The 23,765-nt window shown below is 39.3% G+C and overlaps 1 protein-coding gene across 2 annotated transcripts in view; it reads left to right on the top strand.

Annotated features, from left to right (window-relative positions):
- Positions 1 to 23,765, top strand: part of rgl2 (ral guanine nucleotide dissociation stimulator-like 2) — a 32,495-nt gene that overhangs the window by 5,453 nt on the left and 3,277 nt on the right. The window contains exons 1-18 of one of the 2 annotated variants that reach the window (XM_004568556.5): positions 6,389 to 6,592; positions 9,103 to 9,150; positions 9,623 to 9,706; positions 9,829 to 9,995; positions 11,441 to 11,497; positions 12,404 to 12,600; positions 13,073 to 13,182; positions 13,879 to 14,094; positions 15,274 to 15,377; positions 17,081 to 17,165; positions 20,217 to 20,276; positions 21,225 to 21,311; positions 21,401 to 21,433; positions 21,801 to 21,922; positions 22,050 to 22,136; positions 22,872 to 22,965; positions 23,120 to 23,344; positions 23,564 to 23,678. In XM_004568556.5, the coding sequence (XP_004568613.1) occupies positions 6,491 to 6,592; positions 9,103 to 9,150; positions 9,623 to 9,706; positions 9,829 to 9,995; positions 11,441 to 11,497; positions 12,404 to 12,600; positions 13,073 to 13,182; positions 13,879 to 14,094; positions 15,274 to 15,377; positions 17,081 to 17,165; positions 20,217 to 20,276; positions 21,225 to 21,311; positions 21,401 to 21,433; positions 21,801 to 21,922; positions 22,050 to 22,136; positions 22,872 to 22,965; positions 23,120 to 23,344; positions 23,564 to 23,678 (1,993 nt within the window). In that variant the 5' untranslated portion in view covers positions 6,389 to 6,490. Of the gene's footprint in view, positions 1 to 6,388; positions 6,593 to 9,102; positions 9,151 to 9,622; positions 9,707 to 9,828; positions 9,996 to 11,440; positions 11,498 to 12,403; positions 12,601 to 13,072; positions 13,183 to 13,878; positions 14,095 to 15,273; positions 15,378 to 17,080; positions 17,166 to 20,216; positions 20,277 to 21,224; positions 21,312 to 21,400; positions 21,434 to 21,800; positions 21,923 to 22,049; positions 22,137 to 22,871; positions 22,966 to 23,119; positions 23,345 to 23,563; positions 23,679 to 23,765 lie in introns of those variants that run through there. The other variant, XM_004568554.3, reaches the window with a different exon arrangement.

The following is a 23,765-nucleotide window of genomic DNA, read 5'->3' as shown; positions in this document are numbered from 1 at the left end:
CAATTTACTCTTCTTTCTCCTTGCTGTGATTTTTTTTAATGACAGCCATGCTATGCTGCATATGTATTTACATCCTGCACAGGATGTGCTGTAATACTATTGCTCCTCCCCCGATGCTTCTTTTTCTGCCATCTTATAAGTAGGAAGGGCATGTGGTGTAAAACTCTGCCAAATCAAACATGCGGTGATATCTCCTGCGGTGACCCCTTGTCCCAAGTGAGCGGCCAAAAGTAGCCTCGATTAGAATAAAATGTTGTTTTAAAGGTCAATAACACTTTGGTTTATGACCAAATTACTGCAAAACTAATGATGGTCCTTAGTTGTACTTGTGTCCCTGCCTTACTAACATACTACCCATGTTAGTAAGGCAGGGAACATAAAGCTTTGTATATTTAAAGAAGCACTTAAAGACATTGTTTCTGCACTGTTTATATGAAGTTTTTTGTTTTGCTACATAAACTCCTCAATTTGACTTTGTAAAAGGGAGTAAAACTGACTTTAGGTTAGGAAGTTAAATGTTCAGGGCACAGGTAAATTTCCCACGAACTTTGCGTTTGTTAATGTTTAATCATCTGATAGTGAGGTTTTCTGAGCATTAGCAGACTTACACACACATGGTCAAATGCTAATTTAAGCTGAAGGCAAGACTACTGTTTGAATTCTTCTTACACGTACAGAACTTTAGCCTTTCTTAAGACCAACGTTGGAAACAAAACGGTTGTACTGGTTCCTAATAATATACTGACCAAGCTTCATGCCCCAGCTTCACAGGGCTCTTTGGTTTACTTCTCACCAAGTCTCAAGAAATGCTGCAGCTAAAAAAAGAAGTTACACTGACTTGCTTTCCAAATGACCAGACTTCCTCTCTGTTCGTGTCACATGTTGTCTGCTGAAGCTCGCATTAAATAATGCATGCTGTGGCCTGATCAGTGGATGCAGTGTACACCTGCTCTCCCCGTAAACAGTATCTAGTATCACAGGCTGTCTCCAAGGACAGGCTGTCAAGTGGAATCCAATACGACCTCTTGTTCATTCTTTAATGAGGGAAACTTGGATGTGTGATTCAAGATGCATAAAGTAACCTGTGGCATTTCGAGCAAACATATTGTAGCAAACTATCTGCAATGTAAAAATGTAGAAGAGTAACAGGAGTGCTTTGTTTTATGTTTTGACAACTTTTCCAGCACAGCTGATTGCTCAATCCTGAGCATTCAGTCTGTACATCTGAAAAACAAACAGCACAAAATAACATATTATTATGCATATTATCCACTGAGCGAAAGCCTACTGCTATGTTGCTACTCCTCTGCTCTGTTTTAACGTGTAGCCCTACAAATCGCTAAGTTTCTTATTACATGCAGCAATTGTAAAACTCAAATTTGTGGATGTGCAACTGTTACAATTTCAAAATGTTACATTTACTTTATACAAGATAATTGTTATGTTGGTGTTGCAGAAAAGAATCTGGGTAATAATGTGGTAACAGTGGGAATAATAAGGTAGGAACAAGAAGGTAATAATATAGAAATGACAAATTATTACTACTTAGTTACAAAAGTAATATCCAAGTAATTATATTGTATGATCATTGGTTATAGCTGAGAAATACTTCAGTAACTTAAATAATTAGTAACCGTACAGTAATATAGTGGTAATAATAGGAACCTGTTAGTAATAAATAGTGTACTATGGTAATATATGCACATTGTGGTAGTAACTAAATAACAATTAAGTAATATTGGTTTATCTTTAATATAGCACAAGACAATTACTTGCATATTAGTTTGGTAATTAAGCAGTAATAACTTGATATTTCTGATAGTAGAGCAGGTCACCTACCAACTGGAAAGTCAGTAGATCGATCCCCAGCTCTTCCTGTCCAGCTAAGATACGGAACCCTGAGTTGCCCACAATGAATGTTAGATGTTAGATGATCCATTCCCACACAAGTATGAACTTGTGTGGGAATGGATGAATTGGACTTGTTGTAAAAATCACTTTGATTGCTCAAAAATTTAGTGGTAGTAACACGCCATTTAACATTTGTTTCCACATTATTACCAAGATGTAGTAGAAAGAACATTTGTGTTTTCTGATTATTTTATAGATAACAAAGATAACATAACGCCACCTGTTGGTCAGGTTGTGAATTTGCTGAATGATCAAGTGCAGCATTGGTGTTATGCAACATTTTTGCGTCTTCTCTCCGCTGCTCTGCTCTGTGTGAGGGACCCTGAAGCAATCACACAGAGTGGTCAAGTGAACACAAGTGAACAGAGATGATAATTACTGGCTAAAACTAGTTTTGCACAGTTTTCTTTTACTGAAAAGTAAAAAAAATAAAGAGAGGGAGGCACATTTGTTTTGGTCTAATATATCTGTACTCTAGTAGTCCTGTTATCAGGTTATCTGTATCAGGTTACAGATCACACGTGTTGATAATGCTCTTTGCATTCTTGAGCCTTTTGGTTTTTACTGTTCAAGCAGATCAGTTCAAGATATTGGTGTTAAACAGTTGTATATTTCAAATGTATCCTTTCATTTTTAACATTTCATCAACCTGATATTTGCAAGATTTCGTTTACAAGTGTACTGTTGAGTAATTTTAAAACATGATGTAGAAATACAAGAGACGCAAGCTTATTTACTACTTTAAGAAGTGGAACAAGGCAATAACTCCCTTTATTTGTCCCTATTTTTGTTTTCGTGTGAATGACTTCCCATAACAAAACTGTACCTCATAGATTCATTTCAAACAACAACAGGTAACCTGTCAGTGAAGTTACGAGCCTGTTTGGTCTGGACTTTAATACTTTATTTAATCACTTTCCTGTTTTAATATAACCTCAAGTTTGCACATAAATAATTTTCCTATTTTGGTGTGAGAGAACCTGATTGGCCAGCACAAGACCTGACCTCTACCTTACCCAGCACGTTTTGGATGAACTAGACTGCTGATGAACATGAGCTGGGTCTTATCAACCAACATTAGAGGCCAACATCTTTCTTGCTCTTGTGAATAAATAAAAACACATCTCTGCAGCTGGCTTCCAAAATATGGTGGAAAACCTTCCCAGAAGAGTACAAGCTGTTATGGTTGCACTTTAACACATTATTTAATGATGAGACGCGCCCCAAGCACATATGGATGACCACATATAAGCATGAGCACGAGCATTTTCTAATCACAAAGTTATAATCATGTAATAAATTTTTTTTTCTCTTTACGATGAATAGGACTTCGGCTACAGAGTTTTACTTGAAACACAGTAGATAACGGGCACCAGGGGATAGATAGATGAAAGCGTGAGAAGAGGGACAAACAGAAAGATAGGAAGGAAGGGGTAGGGGTTTTGAACTACACAGAAAAAAAACAATGGTTATCTTTAAATAAAGCTTCAGAAGATATATTTACGACCCCCTGTTTGCAGGAATGCCTTGTCTGGATTGAAAATGGTGGGCGTCAACAGTGTATTTGTTTAACGTCAAAGGTATTCGGCAGAACTAATTGGATATATGTAAGGGAAATGGTTGAAACTGCTGTTTTTTGAGGAAGGAGGTAGGGTTAAAATGAGAGACGATTTCCTCCCTGTTGCTTTTCTGGTTCTGTCCAATAGCTGACATAGTTGTTCAGCTTGTGGAGGTGACGCAGCCTAAACTTTTGATGGAGAAGGGAAGAAAAATAGCTTCACAACACGGCAGCACGTCCTGCTTCCTGTGTTTGTCTCCACTTATTATGTGCTTCCTGTAGGCAAGGAGGTGGAGGGACTTTAAGAAAAGCACAGCTCAGTGCCCAAAGAGAAGATCCCATCTTACAAAGAACATAAACAAAGGGTGACATTTGGTAACAACAATGGATCACATGGGTAAAATCAACCCTGTGTGTGTTTCTAAAGCTTATGAAATCACTAGAGATCCATGGATAACAGCTGCACAGTACTCTTTTTATGTTAGGAATCAACACATGCCCCCAACCGCAGTGGCCTATAATCATGATCCTTATACAGCAGCCTTTGAGGCAGCTAAACTCAAAATTACACACATCTACTGAGAGGTTTCTCCACAGAAAAGACTATTTTATCTGACCCAGATTCAGAGTGGTTTTAGAAGACTGGTGCTCCACTGAATATACTTTTACCTCCTAGCAGAATCTCAACACAACATCTATGTCTGGAACAAGGAAACAGAGCAAAAGCTAGTTTCCTTTGCATCAGAAAGGCCCACAATATCACTATACTCAACCCGTTCTCACTCCCAAAGCGTAACATTTTACGCTAGGTGACAAATCGTCACCATATTACGTTTTCGGCTACCCACCACGTTCCTAAATGACGACCTCGGAAAAAGAGGAAATATGAGAACCGTCTGGACTGAACCTACACATGTTCGCTCTTTTTCTTCAAATCGCTTAGAAACACGCTATTTAACATCATTAAAGTCCTGGTTAAGGTCAGGAATAAGGTTGTGGTCAGGGCTAGGGATAAGGTTAGGTTTAGGGCTGGAATACAGGGCTGGAACGTCTACTACCGCGGGAGCGTCATTGCACTGGATTCCAGCCATAACCCGCCGCGTACCATAAGAACGCCGAAGGTCTCCTTTCGCGTTCCTCAGGAACGCCGCGGGACGTGACAAAACGTCGACATGTTACGCCTCGGGAGTGAGAACGCTCTGCTATACTTCACAAGGGATCAGTGACAATTTTAAACCACATTCCCTCTTTTATAAGTCAGTTGTAACTCTGCCTTTGGGGGGTAATTATACTATCTTTGTGTATGAACAAGTTAAACTAGTTTTAACTGCTGTTTTTTCTCAAAGAGGTTTCTTATCACTGAGCTGCTGTTCGTTATATAGCACGTGGATATACAGTAACATATCTAGTTTTCATGTGATCACACATTATCACACCCTGTCTCATTATCAGTGTTAGCAGAATTAAATACAGAGAAAAATATTTTCATGCAGTTTTTTACGAGTTGATGTAAAGACAGTAGCTGGTTGGTAGGAATGAGGTCCGACTGGCACCTATCCCAGCTGTCGTGGGGTGAGAGGTAGTGCACTGTAGACCCTGGACAGGTCAGCAGTCTGTGTCCAGGTGAACCCTTGATGACCTTTCATGCTCACACACTGACACCTACGGCCAGAATCACCAGTTAACCTAATGTGCATAGTGTAGTGGTGTACGCGGTTAACAAGACAAAGCTCCTTGGGTCGTTTCTGGGAAGTGACACACAAATCCCTTTGGGGTTGCACTGGGAAGAGCATCTGGCATGAAAAGCTGCAAAATCAAACATGCAGAGTTACCAGCTGTGGTGACCTCTAATTTACTCTAGTTAAAGTAGCTCTAATTAACCCAACATGTCTTTGGACTCTGGGAGGAAACCAGAGTACCTAGAGAGAACCCACGAAGGCAGGAAAACATGCAAGCGCCACACAGAAAGACCCCACCCACAAATAAAGGGAGCCACTAATGCAGTTTGCAGGTCACTGCCCTAAGTGCTTCACACGGACGTATATGTCTATATATATATATGTCTATCTGCCGTTTTTTCCAGGAGTAGGTGGAGGCGCAAATAGAAACGTCATGCCAAATAATTTCTAAGGATTATTTTGCTCTCTGTCTGCTGGATATATAAGAAAGCAGCTATTGGTAATATTACTCGTAAGAAGTTTATAAGGAGAAATGCTAAATGTTTACAGCCTGTCTTTATGACAGCAAGTGCACAAGAAATAATACAATCATTGGTGTTTGCTATGCTAACAAACTATCTCACACACACAGCGCTGCTGAAGTCTCCAGTAGCACGACTTCACTCTGCAATGCCATTAGCCCCTAAATAAACACAGCTTGCTTCCTGGTTTAGTCGCTGTCTGAACGTTTATTACCTCTTGTTACAGGACTGCAGGCCTCTTGCTGCTCAAACTGCAGGCTGCCTACCACAGATGGCAACCTTCACAGTTATTTCTGTTTTTCTCAGTGTTGTTTTAAACAGACTACGCAGTCAGACTGGTTTATCTGCATAGGAAGGTCATCTACAAAGGGAAAGAGAGCAGGAGAACGGAGAGGAGATTGAAAGAGTGGGGCATTGTTCTGGAAATGGCTTCAGGGCTTTGTCAATGTGTGTGTGTATGTGTGTGTGTGTGTGTGTGTGCACTGATGAGGCATTTATTTGTGTGAACAGTGTGGCTGTGTTGGGGCTTTTCACATAGCCTGCTATATGTGTGTGAATGGGTGGAAAGTGACCCAGTGTAAATCCAGTGTCGTCCTATGAACACCATCATATTCTTGTCTGTGTTTGGAGTGTGTGTGTGTGTTTAAGTGTAATGGGTGTGTCTAGGTGATGTAGACCGATGGGGGTTGGGCTTAGGTCCTGCTTCAGGTGTGTCTTTGTGATAGAGAGCAAAAAAGGTTGAGAAGCAAACGTAAAGAGGTAAACATACAGATATGGGTCAACTGTGACAGGGGAGTTGATCAGAAACGAGTGAATAACAGATGAGAAGCAATGGAGAAAATAAGAACACTATTTCTGCGTTTATCCTGAAGATTTCCAGGAAGCTTAGGGATTCCTACCTGTCTGAACTTGCCCACGGAAAGGTAAGTTGTGGGACCATTTTGTCTCTTTTTTCAGTCTGTGTGCGTGTGTGTGTTTAGCCTGACTTCATGGGAAAAGACATAATCGCAGGCAGATTTGCATGGAAGTAAGCGGAGTTAGAATGGGTAGAATAACAGGTTTGATGAGTGCACGTTATATAATGAAGTGCTATAGGATCATTTTTGAATTGAAGGAGTACCTGTTTGAAACACTGACCTTTGGTCACTTTAAAGCAAGGTAATTTGATAAAAGCAAACAGAGGCGAGCATTGGTTTATTACAAATAATTACACTGCTGGTTTAATGAAGGGAATACAAGCCATCTATACCATCCTGGGAATGATTCTTGGCTTATACTGTGACTTTGAAAGTTTGCATATGAAAGAGATGACATGCAAAAATGAATGAAAATGTAAGTCAGGTTTCTGTTTGTGTGGTTAACAAACAGGAGCTTTCGAGGCCGGCGTGTTTTGCTGTTTTTGTTAGCAGAGTGTGTCTCCAAGGTGTTTCCTTTGCCTTTGCCTGTTGACTCATGATGAATATACGCTTTCTAATAGGTTTGGAGATTTCAGCAGACACCCAGTAAGACTTACTCAGTGCTTTACTCATGCATTTTTTATTGTGGAAAAAGTTACAGTTGTGAAAGCGTCAGGGTAAAGTGATATTTATCGGTGTATTAGTTAAATGCTTTGATCCAAATGTGAACTACAGAACAGGCCAACCCTTTACAAATTATGCGGCATGAGGTTAAAACCAACTGACATTTTAAAATACACAGACAGCTCCTTTGCTGTGAAAAGGTCCACTATCAAAAAGCAATAAAAATAAAATAAAAACAACTTTGTTTACATCACCTATTTATGCTTATATCAAACCACATGCTAAGTCATCTATCTTTAACTCAAACTATAAAGATATAAATCAGATTTATGCACTAAAAAGGAGTGCAAAGGGAATGCAATCATTTTTTTTTCAAGCAAAATGACCAATTCTGTGTAAAATATTGATTATGACTTCATAATTCAAAGTATTATTTAAGTATAGTACTTCAAGCATAATGGTAAGTATGATCATCCACAGCCCCTGCTACTGATAATTTCTGAACTACTGTTTTATTAGGTTGTTAGTGGTAAAGTCTAAATGTGTAGCATAAAAAACATAAAAAGCACTCACTGAAAAACCGATGATCAGTGTGACCTGCCTATGTTTTGTGAAATTATTTGAATTTTATTGTCAGTGGCCCAGGTATTTAATACATCTTTAATCAAGTTAGTCTAGAGAATAATGACTTTGTTAGTGAAATAATGAATGAGACTAAGCAAAGAAAAAATCTGCTGCATGGTAAAACAGACCTTTTTTTTTTATCTTATCAGTTTGCAGTATTTACCTCTCATTCACTCATTCACAAACACATTCAAAGAGTTTGTGTGCAATGTGTTCAGCGTCTGACTAAAGGACACTATTGGCATGTGGACAGGATCAGTCAGAGATTCAGCTGGATGTGAGTTAGAATTGCTACATCTGCACTCATTTTTAGACTTTAATCTTTGCTTTTTGTGTACTGTTGGATGACTTATCATCTCAAAGTTTTACTTACATAAAACCATTTGTAAAGCTTATGAGATAAATGTTGTATAGAAAAGCTAAAACACCTCATTGAAACCCTCATTCAAACTTGAGCAGTGTTTTCCAAAATCAGATGTGTTTCTTTTATTGCAAAATGTTTAATCTCCAGTGCAAGTATTTGCATTAACTAATGTTGCAGTTGAGCAGCTGTGTTAGGTTAAATGAAATAGAAATACTCTTTTAATCTGCAGAATCACACATGCATTTAAAACAGCTCTTTGCAATCAAAGGCCATCTGCCTTTTATCTCTCCGGCTGTTTTGACAGTATTAAAATGTCTCTGAAGTGTCACCGCATGTCTCAGGCTTCTTCTCCTCTCTCTCTAAAAATGTGCTGTGAGTCATGCAGTGTCTGCAACATGACATGGCTGCAGGATCCTACTATCCAAGAGCTGTTTGTGTCAATATGTAATTAATAAGTATGCAGTAATGGTGCCAAGTGTTTTTTGTTTGCAAGTGCTGTCTTATTCTGTTATTTCTATTAGGAATGTTTCTGTCTTTCTGTGGCAGACACGCTGTTGGTTGGAAAAAACTCTTGGTTCAACATTTTAATGCTATTTGATATAGACACCTTTAGTGTATGGGGCACAACAGACTTTGGATTATTCAGATGAGCCTGTCATTATTGTGCATGTGTCCCAGTCCAGGGAAAGATGTTTAGAAGCAGCGCTGCGTGACTTTTCCCAACAGTTGCAAATTAGGTTAAAAACAATTCTGGGTTGAATTACCTTTGCAGCCTGGTGTATTTTGGGTTGTGCTTCATCATTTTAAGGAGAACAAAGTAGATTATACGTGTTTTACTCTCAGTTTGGTCTTTTTTTTTAATTCTCTAATAAAATAGCTAAGACATGTGATTTTGTTTTGACTCTTGTGTGTCTCTCTTTCTCAGGCGGAGCCCTCTCCGATGAAGACTACCTGGTACTGTCCTCTAGATTTGGTAAGGGTTTCACATTGCATGGGGATTCACAGCCTGTGAGCTAGTACCAGTATAAAGTAGGGTGACTGTGTCAGGGACTGTCCCTGAGGTTAAACTGGATTGTTTCATGTCCCATCTGAGTTGCAAATTAGCCAAAGTGGAATACAAAATAAATTCTTTGTTTGAATTTGCAGCTTGATGAATTTGGACTGTTTCTTGCACTGGTTCAAACAAGTGTGATTTCACACACTGTTGTTGTTGTTGCATAAAGGAACACAATAACCATAAAGATAAGATAAACATAAAGATTTTATCTCCATTTTTTTAAAATTAAACTGTCTGATCATGTACGTCTGTTCATTTCAGTTAATGGTTTAACAACAATTTCTGCCACTCATTATTAAATATATTTTAAAAACTTCAAAGTATGCATTAGTCATAAGCAGCAATCTTCATATAAACAGTGTCTTTACTGTCTGTCTTTGCTCTACAGCCCACTGTGGTGGAGGAGGAGGAGGATGGGGTGATCTACACAGTTACTGTCAAGCAGCACCATGGTGGACCCAACAGTCCAATGGTAAGTTTAATGTGACTGACTGGGTAAACTATTTGAGATGAGAGGTTTGTGGGGGTTGCAGTAACATTGTTTCTTTCTTTTTTCCTCACTTTTGATCTCATTTCTTTCCCATTTTCTTCCAGTCCACAGTTTCCAAATCCCAGTGTGTGAAAGCAGGCACAGAAGAGAAGTTGGTGCTCCACCTCCTCCACTCATTTTGTATGGGCGACTCCTCCTTCATCACCATCTTTCTCTCCACCTATCGATCCTTCACCACCACGGGGAGAGTGCTGGACATCCTCAGTGACAGGTAGGAGACTTTTAGCTGTGATCATTAAAATGAAAAAGAATTTAAAAGGCAGTAAGATCAAAGAAACCAGAGCGACGGCATACTTGTTAAACTGTAGAAACAAATTAAATTAAACTTTTTTTACATTAGACCACATAGAGGCATAGTACGCTTTGACTCTTATCACACTGAAAAATTGAGGAGATATGTTAAAACATCATGTTCTGTTACATGTTTTTAATTGCATGTTGTATATTTTCATGGTATAGATGTTTTTGTATACTTATTGTTGATAACAACATATATGTTTCTCTGCTGGAGGTTTCTTCTTTTAGCACACATATATGAATCATCCTCTCCAAAAAAAAAAAGTTTGACCTGTATCCTAGTTTTAGAGAGTTTTAAACCTTTACTAAACACAAACATATTGGAGTTTAACTTTGACCTGACAATTGTGTCAGATGAAAAGTCATGTGTTACCAAACTGATTACAGTCCCTCCAGAGATAAATATGGAGCTGTTATCCAGATCTGTTATCTGGTGGATATCCAGGTAACAGATATCTTCCTGTTTGTCTGATGCTTGTTTTCTGCTAACTAACTGTTGACAACTTTTTAAAGCCAAATAAAAAGCTCAGTCATCATAGCTTTTCAGATTCTCCACATTGACTTTTCCCTTGCATAGAGCAGAAGCCAACACAAATATGATTGGTTGACAGGATACATGGATACTAATAGAAACAGAAACCAATCCATCCTGTAGAGATTTTTACTGGAAAAGGAAAGTTTTGACACACATGACACTAAAAACAAAGCCAGGAAGCTAACAGTCATTCAGATTCATCCTGGAAGGTCTTGTCATGGAAATCCATTGATTAGTTGTTAGGATTTTTCAAGATCAACACAGCCTGTGAGCCTCATTTCCTATTAGCCACTGCTAAATAAGAAGCTAAAGAATAAAGTTCAGTTCATTGCTTATGATTCAAAACTATACACCTAGTTTTCTCAAGATACACAGGTGTTATTGTGGCTTTGCAATTCGTCTTCAAGCCATTTTTAAACAGGGATTTCTAAAATACTTGTAAAGTTAAAGACATTTCACATAGCAGGAAGCACCTGTGTGCTGATTTAAAATAACTGCAGCTTAGTTCTTCTTCTTAGAAACATTACTCAGCAAAATAAGAAAACTGCTTGTGGAATTTCCTTCCACCAAATAAAGGAAGTTTATATATGATACACCTAAAATTTTCCAGAGATGCAACAGGAAAGAGAGTGAGAGAATCAGCAGGAATGTAAACACCAAAGCCTTTGCGAAAAAATATCTTTGGAAAAATAAGTCATATATAAAACCACCGGAAAACTGAAGTGCTATTTATGATACAGCAGATGCAGCTATCTGAAGCTGAATGATACTTTCAAGCTGGTTTTCTTTTTCTGCTCCATGATTTTTTCGTTTTTTGTTCACAGGCTGGAGAACCCACCCGGGGACAGCGAGAGAAGTCAGATAAGACAATCTTTTAACAAGTGAGTTTTTGAATAGCTAACCAAAATCTTTTCGAGTGCTTGAGTTACTTTAGTATCTTCATGCCATAACAACAACTGCTGCGAACGGTTTTGCTTCTTTCTTTCATTCTTTTTTTTAAGGGGAATATTATTTTTACCAGGCAGGGTGTTTTTAAAAACTGAAACAGAAACTTTCATGTTACACATCATTTCAACAGCTGCTGCTATTAAAATCAGCGTGAGCACAAAACAAAGAGTAGTTAAAAGCTTTTTCTGGGGTATAAATCTCTTTCTGCAGAGAGTAAGTAAAGGAAAACAAGCTGTAAAATCTGAGAATTGTTGCTAAATGTCCGTTTTACAAGGATACACTAATGAACTGAAATCCAAAAGTGTTTTGAATTTTCCAAAAAGCTTGTATAAGATATGCTCCAGTCAAGCTTGTTCATTGAAGACTGTCTCGTAAGTGCCTGCCTGGTGAATTCCAGCCAGTTTCATGATAACTGGGGCGTCTTTCTTTGCAGAGGTGCTCGGTGCCACTGGCAGACTTACTTTTGTACCACTTCTTGTAAGCAGACTTGTCCTTCAAACTAAAATCTTGACCCTTTGGGTCCACTAGGCTCATGTCTAATCTGCTATTCTTGTCTAAACGCCTGAAGAAGGTGATTTATTGGAAACTTCTTAGATGTGTTGAAAAATATCAATATATCCAATCGATTCCAATCTCATTCCGTCATCCAGCACAGGCAGACCGGTCACATATCACATGCAATCTTAGCAAACACTAGAATAAATCTGAGGATTAGTCTTTTCAGTTGCAAGGCAGAAAATGTGTTATTTCGTTTATGTTCTTGCACCAGCCTCTCGAGTCGTTCCCCTTTCTTTTCTTTAATTCCTCCCATCCTTATCTCCATGTCTCTATCCCTACAGAGCAGTGTGTACAGTGTTCAGCACGTGGCTGTCAGAGTATCCTGAAGACTTTAAGAGTTTGGGGGACCCCTCTCGCTTGCTACGCTTGGCTCCCCTCCTCCCTCATGACTCCTCATCTGCTGCTGATCTCCGCGCTCGCTTCCTCAGGATAGCCGAGGAGCTCAGCGAGAAAGCCCTGCTCCCAGATACCCATAAAGGTCTGTGTTTTAACTGGGATTTAAATGACAGTGTTATGGCCTTGTTCAGTGAGGTCATCAAGAAATATATATTTCTTCTCACTTGAAATCAAATGGAGACTGCAAGAATGGAAATATATACAATCTGGATTTGTTGTGACTATTTTCACCTAAAATTATTTTCTCTGAACATAACATCATTTTTCCCAGATATCCTGAACATTATTATGAAAACTAAAGGTTTTAGTTACTGCTTTTTCCATCTGGTTTGTCAGTGAAAGATCTCAACAACTATTAAATCAGAAGCAATGCTGACATACCTATTCCAAAGCAAAGATTCAGAAAGTAATTAAAACAAACAGTAACAATTACTCCTTTCAGTTTTGTGCTAATTTGCTACACAACCCCCATTTCAGCTGCTTATTTCTCCCATAGTCACCACAGCTCTGAACAATCTGATGCACATTTACTTGATCAGTGTCACTATTTGCAGATCAAACCAGTTTCACCAGCCCTCCTCCTGATGCCTCCAAGTTTGAACCTACCAGCATCCTTGGATTCTCTGGAGCGCTGATTGCCGAGCAGCTCACCATGATAGAGACTGTGAGTTTACCCTGAAGACAGAACACTTTCTAAGTAATGACCTGTGGTGACAAAATGTAAAACACTGCACTCCTTAAATGGTAAATGGCCTGTATTTGTATAGCTTTTACTAGTCCCCCCTAGGGACCCCAAAGCGCTTTATACACCCAGTCATCCACCCATTCACACACTGGTGGAGGCAAGCTACAGTTGTAGCCACAGCTGCCCTGGGGCAGACTGACAGAAGCGAGGCTGCCATATCGCGCCATCGGCCCTTCTGGCCAACACCAGTAGGTGGTAGGTAAAGTGTCTTGCCCAAGGACACAACGACCAAGACTGTCCGAGCCGGGGCTCAAACCGGCAACCTTCCGATTACAAGACGAACACCCAACTCTTGAGCCACGATTGCCCCTTACGTCCCTGGAGACTTATGTGATCGTTTCAAACATTTACTAATCATGTGTGCTTTCAGTTTGAGTTCAATCTGCTTTTTATTGTCTTAATCCTGTTTTTTGTATTGATACTTTTTCAAACAGCAGTTTGATTAAAATACGCAGAAGTAAGAGAAAGAGAAGTGTCCCACTCTCAGAATCTCAAATGTTTTCATAAGGAAATTTAAATAGGATGACCTCTGAGTTCAGTTTATGTTGTTTAATCAATGATTTGTAAGCAGTTTTTACAGATCTTAGTTATAGTTGTAATTCTCACCTCTTTCAGGAGCTTTTTGTCCGTCTGGTCCCGTACCACTGTCTCGGATCGTTGTGGTCTCAGAGGGACAAGAAGGGGAGGGAAGGAGTTTGTTGGTCAGTCCGTGCCACTGTGCGTCAGTTCAACAAGTTGGCCAATGCTGTTTTAGCATCCTGCCTCTGGCCGACAAAACTGCGGAGCCAGCAGAGAGCTCGACTGCTGGAGAAATGGATCAGCGTGGCAGAGGTCAGTAGAATGAAGTCACAATATATAAAATTCAATGCAACAAACACATATTTTGTATCAATCTCAATAAGTCTCAATAAGAAATTGAGGTCTCTGTGAAATTAAACTATTAACTGTATTCCACTTGGAGTTTCAAGGCATCCAAAAACCTCAAGCCTGCTTTAAATCCTTCAGTAATCCTCTAACTGTAATCGTATGCTCAGCTCTGACTCTGCACAAATCATGGCAAAGTCACAGTTGCTAGGATTCTGGTTATACTTTTATATTAATCCATAGCTGTGAGCACCACACGTTATGTCACAGTCTTCTCTCCATCAATGAGGAACAAATAACAAAAAATACTCTGGTGCATTTTTTTGAGAATGCAATGCAGAGTTAATATCGTTTTTCAGGGTAAATTCCCCTCACAGATAAATGAATTAGAAAGCAAACCCAGAAAATCGAACCCATAAGTTGTTTTTTGGGTGTTTTTTAAGCTGTGTTTCACTGATATGAACAGGATATTTGAGAAACGGTGCAAAATCATTACACAGCCAAAGAAATGTTCTTTTCTGTTTTCCATTTTCCAGCAACTCCAAACAAAAATATATGTTTACCTCAAGATCAAATGAGATCTTTTTCAAAACCAGCATTTTTTTGGACTGCATGTAAGTGTTAAGTGCTCCTGGTGTATGTTTCTGTACACGATGAGCAAATAGTGTAGGAAATGAGCTCTTCCAGTAACACCAGCGCTGAGTCAAACAATGTGATGTACGACCTCTGGGCAATGGGAAACGTTTGCATCTGCTTACTGTGAAAGAGAAAATGTGGATTAAGTGAAATCTGTAGCAGTGTTAGAGTTACCGTGCAGATCACTCAGCTTCTTTAAAATATTAAATTGCCTGCAGCAATGACAAGCTCTGGTCGAACACACACAAGCACAAAACATATCGTGTCCCTGTCTGCTATGGCCTCCAGCTTTAATTCTCCCTTTTTTCCTCTGGTTTGCTGGAAACCTGGCGTTCCGGTCTCACCCTATGTTTGTTATGAGACAAACCCCTTTAGCAGCATCCATTATTCAGCACATCAAGGTAACAGCGTAACTCAATACTCGGCAGACCCACAGCCACAGGTGTTCTCAGTTACACTATACCATGAGATGCAAACGGTGGTATTTGTCTTTGTACGTTCTTTCAACAGGCGTGTCGAGCCAGGAAGAACTTCTCCTCGCTGTACGCTATTGTGTCTGCCCTCAAGAGTAACCCCATCCACCGGCTGAGGAAGACGTGGCAGGACACCGACAGGTCTGAGGCTGCAGTACTCCCTGTTTTAGTGCAGAGGCTTTATAATCAAATATGTGGAAAACAATCTAAGAGAGGAAAAGTGCAGGATTACAGCTTGAAACAAGGGCATTTAAAGGCTATGGTGATCATTCTAAACAGGTTCATGTTAAGTATTGGAGCAGCAGCATGAACAGCTGGTCTCAAATATTAGTTTATTTAAGTATATCCATCCATCCATCCGTCCAACCATCCGTTTTCTGTCTGGGTCTGGGTTATGGGGGGCTGTAGTCTAATTTGAGATACTCAGACCTCCCTCTCTCTAACCTCGTCTTCCATCTCCTCTGGGTGGACACAGAGGCATTCCCAAGAATGTAATCTCTCCATCATGTCCTGGGTCTACCCTGAGGTCTCCTCCCAGCTGAACTTACTCAAAACACCAGAAGGCATCCAGAAGGCATCCCTGTCAGATGCTGAACCACCTCTCCTTAAATGTTTTTATAAATATCAGAATATAAAATCATGCTTATACATCTTATATTAGGGGTCTGAAGTGCAAAATAAGAAAGGAATATTGTGCATTCTTTCATTTTTATTATCTTTTTCATTAATAATAGAAAATAAAAAATAATTGGATAACTATACATTCAAACTATTTTTGTCTGTTTTGTGCACTAAATCTTAAAGTCGGACATACATCTGGATTGTAATACTTAAAACAGTATCACCAGTTTTAAGTACTTTCTGATGTACAGTGCAGTAGACAATACTGAATTAGTATGGGTAAACAAGGCTCTTTATGGTAATCGAGGAATGGCACCAGTGCTGTCTCAGGTATCAGGCTGCAGTTTCTTGAACCTGAGAGAAACAAAGGTGTTCCACATTCTCGATAATTAGACATGCCCCTCTTGAAAATCAGTTTGGCTTTGGATAGGAATAATGCCGAGCTGGAGGAGACAAAGACTCCCACATGCTCACAGGGACCAGGCGGGTTAAACTGTTGAATGTCTGAGTCAGCTGAGTCAGACGTGCGGGTACTGCTGAGAAACGTTCAGGCCTGCAGTGCAGGTGGGAAACTGGTTTAGGAGTTGGAATCAAACGGACGGCTGATGTGTTACTTTGCTAGATAATTAAAGCTTTTTGCTTTAGAGCACTTTTTGTAAGAATTCTTATTCATTGAAAAAACAGGCAAAGACTACAAAATATATAATTTTATATAATTTATTTACATACTACAAAAACAACCATATTTAGAGAAGGCTAAGGAACTTGGAAAGGAAAGCGTCTGGACTTCTTTAAGTTGCTTGAAGACATTTCACCTCTCATCCGAGTCCCAGATTTAAGCCCTATGGGAGTGTCCCCCCAACAGGGACAATGGACCCCCTAATGATCCAGATATAACTTCATATTGCACACACTGCACCATCGCTGTTTTAATATTATTTTATAGCATCAGTTTTCTGGGATGTAACTGTCTGCTGTTCAAACTAGATGTTAACTCCATTTCTAAATTACCTCAGGTGTCTCTTTCTGTGATATTGTCTTTTAAAAAAAACCTTTCATATTATCTCATATGGGATATCATGCAATACAATAACAGTAAATCTGTGCCTGGCTAACGTCATTCAAGCTCAAGCTTGCACAAATGATCTTCATTATATTTTAGTAGACTGAATAATATAAGACTACAAATCAGTCTTTATCTTACTGATCTGGTTACTTTACAGAGAGGCGTTGAGGAAATATGAGGAACTGTCAGAAATCTTCTCAGACAAGGACAACTATTCACAGACCAGAGAACTCCTGAAGGAGGTAAGTGGCAGGGATTAAGGGTGTAATGATAGTGGACTGTATGTCTTCAAAGTTGGCTGAGGTAAAAACAGGATCAAATGCCGAATGATGACATCAGTTACATTATACTGTGCGAAGAAAGCAGATTCAGTGAGAAATTTGATATTTTATTTATGGCACACTGAGGCTGCTTTCTACTTGGGTCACGACACATCACGAAACCAGCAAGTAAAAAGTGAAATCATCAAACACGGATGGCGTGTGTTCTAGACATCTTGTCATTTCACTGTACGTGTTGATTAATGATGAAACTAGCTGGAAGCAGCATCTTATGCTGGAAAGCTGCCGCTTTGAGCTCTCAGTGACGGGGCTGTTGTGTTGGAGCGGTCTTGGTTTAGAGTCAGATTTCAGCAACTCTTGTAACGACTTGGACTCGTTTCAGGGCTATTTTTACTCAGACCTGTGCTGCTCTTGGCTACCGTTAGAGGCTTTTATGTCTTATCTTTGTACTGTCTTGCTAAAAAAAACAACTTCCAAGGACTCTTTTCCCTATTCCTTTATCGCTCCAAAAACATTGATTTTGAAAGTATGCTGTAGGTGCATGAAGTCATGATGCATTAGGCTTATATAACAGAGCCTGTTTGGGGACTTTACTCGATATCATCACATTTTTTAAATCTGCTATATTACGTATGAGCTAATTCATTTGGGTAGTACTCTCCCAGTATCTAATATTCCTTTTTTTCTAACATAAGAATGAAACAGGATGTTTCTGATAATCCATTAAAAGCTTTAAAAGGCACCATCAGCGCAAACTCAGCAGGGAGGTGTAGCTCAGTGACTCTAGTTGAGAGACCTAGCAGAAACAGGCTGGCTGCAGGATGTATCTGGACACCTGTCAAAGTGTCCAAGCTTCCATCCAAGGACCATGTACGCTCACACAGTAGTATTTCTTTTTGCAAAGAGAGGAGTTGCCCTCCGTTGGCCATGAAAAAAATGCAGGTTCTCAGTTGGCTTCGTTTTCAGTCCGTCCTTTATATACAGTCTTTGCTTAACACAGCATGCACTGACTGCACCGATGTCTGTTAATGCTCAAACAGCAGCTCTGTAAAACCATGTGGTCACTTTGCTATTTCACATGCTGGTGGTATGAGACATTTATTAATGTGCCTGTCATCTGTCATCACATTTATTAAATTCATATTTGCACAGACTAAACCAGAGCCTAACCATCCACGGAGAAAGATGACTGCTATGCAGGCCAGAAAACAGTGTAATCTTCATTAGTACAAGTGCCCTTATTCTGTCAGCGTTTCCACTGTGAAACACCCATTTGAAGATGCATTATATTTAGTTTGCACCGTGTCAGCGAGTTTGGGAAATTGGCAGAATTAGCAATGTTTTGATTTTCTATAATGGTGCCGCGCGAGCATCAGTGGCTTTGCATTAGCTCTGATTTTACCCATGATACCCCCAAAGGAGTTCATCCAAACATTTTCTTTCATTTCTAAAGCTTCACTCTGAGCTTTGATGTCAGAAAAACACCACTGCCTTCTGTTGCCCTTTGATTTTTTTTCTCTCCCTCACAGTAACTTGCTCCTCTTCATCTCACAGCTTGTCTAAAAATGACTACAACCAGCAGGCAGGGTGTAAGATGAATGATTCAGTCTAATAAAAGACTAAACTGAACGTTAGGAGAAATAAATTATTCACAAAACTGTCACAGAAACATTTGACAGTAATACCGCTTTATTATGATGTTTATGGCAAGTTTTGACTGTTTCTCTTCCCTGATGCTAAGTTTTCATGACAGATCTTTTGACTGAACGCTTCTAACTTTCTTATTAATGTCGTGAAAAGGATTTTAATGTGTGCTTAGGTTACCTGAAAATTAATCATGACAGAATTAGGTTTTACAGTATCTAATTTAGTGGTAAATAAAAGTCTTTACTTGCAAGCATTGCAAGTAAAGATAAAATGTGAGACATTTTCACAGATAAACATTGGATATACCTATAAATGTTGATGGAAATGGAAAAAGTACATTACAAAACATTCTACCATGGTAGAAGGATTATTCCAGGAAAAAATCTTTAGAAATTCCACAATTAAACCTGCATATTTTAATTAAGACCAACCGCATTGCTTGATTTTAAAAGGTTGGATCAACGTTGTCTCATTGTAGAGGCTGGCAGTGGAAAAGAAATACCACAAGCTAACATTACCTGACACTAAAACCTGATCAGCTCATCAACACCAGTATGTTTTTTTTCTTCCAACAAGGCCCAGGCTGCAGCAGCATCCCTTGAAACTCCAGATGCGTCTAATTGTGTGGTGATTCAGGGATTTCTTTATTGCATCAGATTGGAATTTATAATGTAATTAGGTTGGCTAACACAGGCATATATTACACAGCAGCCAGAAGCATTTGTGATGGAATGGGGTTCATTAGAATTCCTTTACAAAAAATGAACATTTAATTAATTAATATCAGATAAAATCTCTTTTTTCTTTGTAAATTTACCTTTTTTTATTTAAATAACCCACTATTAGATTTGTTGTACTGTCTCAGTGTAATAACTTTCTTCCAAAGTCCATAATTTTTTATACAATTAATATCTAATAATGTTAATAATATACAATTTGTTGTACATTATAAACCAAGTTAGATAACAACTATTTTAACAATGTATGGCATGTCTAAGGCCTGACCTCAGGGAGTTTTTATCATCTTCAAGTTCACTGTTTTGCATTTTCAGCATTTTGTCAGCAAAAACATCTCACAAATACAAATTATGTCAGCTCTCAAAATCAAGAGCTTTTATTTTGTGTTCAGTTTTAAGCAACTGTAAGTGCAAATAAGTGCTAGTTTGGTGTCCCAGTGGCCTCTGCTGGCATTTCCATCTTTTTGGGTGTAACACGTACTTTTATTGTTGACCAAATGCAATACAGTACAATACAGTTGTCACTGTAAGTATTGTTGTTGTTCTGAAAGTAGAGGAGGAGAATTGATTACGTTCTACTAATCCAGGTTGAAACTCAGGATTTCCCTCTGGTTTTTTTCTCTTGCAGGAGGGCACGTCAAAGTTTGCCAACCTGGAAAACAGGCTCAACAACAGATACCTTAACAAGGTAACTGGAAATACTGTCAAAACTTGTTGTGGAGATTAAACATCTGACAGTGGAAGAATACTTGGTTAAAAACAGGTTGGGTTGTTTGTGTGATAATGAACTCCCTTAACAACCTTTAAAAAGAGATTGTAGGGGGACACTACTTAAATGCCTCAAGTGTGCCGCTCTTAGCTTTCGTCCACAGTTTGACTTAAATAACCCTCAGTGGAGTGTCAAATAAATTTGGGATTACATCATCAAGACTTTCCACATAGCTGCAGCAGCAGAGGAGTCCTTTAAAATGACCTTATGGTCTTCTGCAGAGGCAAAACCTCAGATCTGCATGCACATAAAAGACAACAATTTTCACTAACTTTACAGCGCACATCTGGGGTACATACCAAACATTTTAGCCTGAGGGGTTGTACACCCCCACCGTCCTTTATGGTAGACCTTGGAAAAATGTGAAATGATGTAAGACCCTGCAACCGTGTCATGAGCGTTATAAAAGACAGAGACACCGTTTTAGATGAAGTTTGAGGGCTTACAGAATGACACGAGCGCTGTCTTATTGCATGCACAGCGTATGTACTGCAGAGCGTGGTTTCAGCATGTCACTAATGTGCGAGTAGGCAACGTTTTTTGGGGGGAGTTAAAAGTACTTTCCTGACAGCTTAACATATTGGTTAACACAAGTTAAACTCTGCATTCAGACACTAACACTGTTGAGCGGGGGTGTTTCATTGGTTTAATAGAGGGTTGTGAGGGCGATCGACCAGCATGCAACAGCAAAGTGGAACAGCGAGCTGTTGTCTTTGTGTATGTGCGTGATGAGCTAAATCCCAAGCCACTGTTTGAAAAATAGCTGCAGGCGGCAGCTCTGAAATCCCTCGCTGTGTGGGCTCTTTACATTGTGAGTAGAAACCTCTGAGGAAACTGATGAAACACTTTCTTTTATTTCTCACACAGTCCAACGCGCAGGGCACCGTGCCCTACCTGGGTATCTTCCTCACAGACCTCACCATGCTGGACACGGCAGTCAAAGACAGGCTGGATGTAAGTTGATTTCATCTGTGTCACGTCCCCTGGACTTTTTATTTTACAATTCTTGAGCTGACATAACAGATTCTGTCACTCCTTTGCAGAACGGCTACATCAACTTTGACAAAAGGAGAAGAGTAAGTGCTGCAATACACATCAGTTTGAGAGATAAAAGGTTCAAAGTTGAATACGTGATCTGTTTTAATGCTTATGATAAGAGACATTCTGCATTTGGTTAAGCTGATGCCCTGATACTAAGCAGTTTTGAACAGAGTAAGCTCCACTTTTTGCAGCATTAACATAAGCTGCTAGTGTAAGTAAGAAAAGAGTGTGTAAGAGGGAGCAGTAACATAATATCTGAGGGAGGAAATGATTAAGTGTAGGGTGCTGAGAGGTGCTTCTGATACAGATGAAAAAAACTGGCACAGTAATAAGAGAACAGCTAACACGGGTGGGGTTTTTTTTGTTGTGAAACTTTGTGGTGATATGGCTCTTTGTTAACAGGAATTTGAGGTTTTAGCTCAAATCCGGCTCCTGCAATCATCCTGCAAAAACTGTGTTTTCACTGCTGACGAGGCCTTCGTGCAGTGGTATAACAGCGTGCCTACTCTGAGGGAAGAGGAAAGGTGTGTATGCATTTGGTTACAGTCGAGACAACCAAAAACTGCCTTGAATGAATTCATTATTTTAAAGACAGCTGCTGTAGCACGTGTTGATGGATGAAGAATGATAAAGTTATCCTTAATTTTTCAGTTATAGGCTGTCCAATGAAATCGAAGCACCTGGCGACCCGAGCCCTCGCGGTCATGCCCCAGCTGTCGTTATCACACAGTGTCCAGAGTAAGCTAAGCAGAGCTCACTGACTCATTCATAAACATACACATAACACTAAATATAAGTATATATATGCAATACCACATATACAGTTTAGGATATAGAATTTTAATGGGAAGCGGATTTTGGCTTCTCAACTCGTCAGTTGGTGACCACTGCAGTAAAGAAGCTTTAAAAAATATTTCTCACTACATTGGCAACAAACCAGAGCCCTGGATTGGTTACAGATATTTTTTAGGTTTTATGATACTTTTTGTAATTATCCACTTTTACCACTGGAGGGCAGGATTTCAGCCATTAAAGAAGTGCTCATGTTAAATTTTTGATATTTCTTTTTAGTCCTGCCTTCATTTCCTCAAGAAGATTTATGTTTTATCAGACCGTCATTCTAAATAATAATTTAATGACTAATCTGGTTAAATTAATGTTGCATGAACTCACTCCACCATCTTGTGGAATAAGCTGGTACTAAATAAAAGTACAGACCTATTTCAACTTAAGCTAATATCTCTTTGGACCTAAGGTCACGGTGGTTGTTTCTTCGTAGGTTTAAGTTTTTTAATAATTTTCATAGAAACAAATTTGAGCCTTTAAGCCTGTGCTGCTTAAAATTTAGATTTTAACTGTTTAACTAAAGTTTAACTTTAGTGTAAAAACTTTTTTGCAAATTTGTAACAAATAAACCAGTTTCCCTGACAAGTTTCTCAGATTGTTGTGTTGTGTGTTTTCATGCATTTCCAGTCTAAGCACCTCCCGAACCAGCCTGGCTGGTGACAGTGACAGCTTCTTTGACTTTCACTCACCCGTCAATAACCTGCTTTCAAAGCTCACAAAGGTAAGTCACTCAACAACAGTCATCAGTCAGGTTTCTGTTTATATTATGTCATTTCACAGTAGGCAGGCTGGACTGTTTTGCATGTTTAAATATACAGATTAGTTTCCGATTCCACTCAGTCATTATCATTTTCATGATTACTGTTCTACTGCAGCATATGAGATCTCCGTCTGTGTCCTGTCTGGATGTTGACACGTCCCCTCCTACCAATGAATCCAACCCTGCCACGCTGACTCCAACCACTCCTACAAAATCACACCGTCGATCAGCCTCCTGTGGCAACAATCCCCCTGGTAACATCCAAGGGTCAGGGGCAGACATGCGGATCATCAGGATACGGATGGACCTGGAGGATGGAAACCTGTATCGGAGTATACTGGTACGAATCCAAACCATTTGTCTCTAATTAAAATCAGCACAGAAGCCTTTGTCATTAATTTATCAGTGACAATTTGCACTTACAGCTTCTCCTCCTATCTGCAAGGACCCCATAATCATAGTAATCAGAGTCAGATCCTCAGGATACAACGGACCCAGGTTATTATTAGTGCAAATCAGGCTGTCCTGTTTTCACTGTTATTGTCCTTTGTCGCCTCAGGTTACGAGCAATGACAAGACTCCCACTGTGATCAGCTCTGCCTTAGAAAAGCACAATCAAGACCCCAAACAGGCATCCAGATATGAGCTGATACAGCTTCTGCCTGAAGGAAAAGGTAAAAAAAAACGAATCAATTCGACAGACACAATGTTTAAAAAAGTCATCATTACTAATATGACCAGTTTTGTCAAAGTGGTTTCTC

This window comes from Maylandia zebra, linkage group LG11 (assembly GCF_041146795.1).
Source record: "Maylandia zebra isolate NMK-2024a linkage group LG11, Mzebra_GT3a, whole genome shotgun sequence".
Lineage (NCBI taxonomy): Eukaryota > Metazoa > Chordata > Actinopteri > Cichliformes > Cichlidae > Maylandia > Maylandia zebra.
This window is presented reverse-complemented; position numbering and strand designations above follow the sequence as displayed.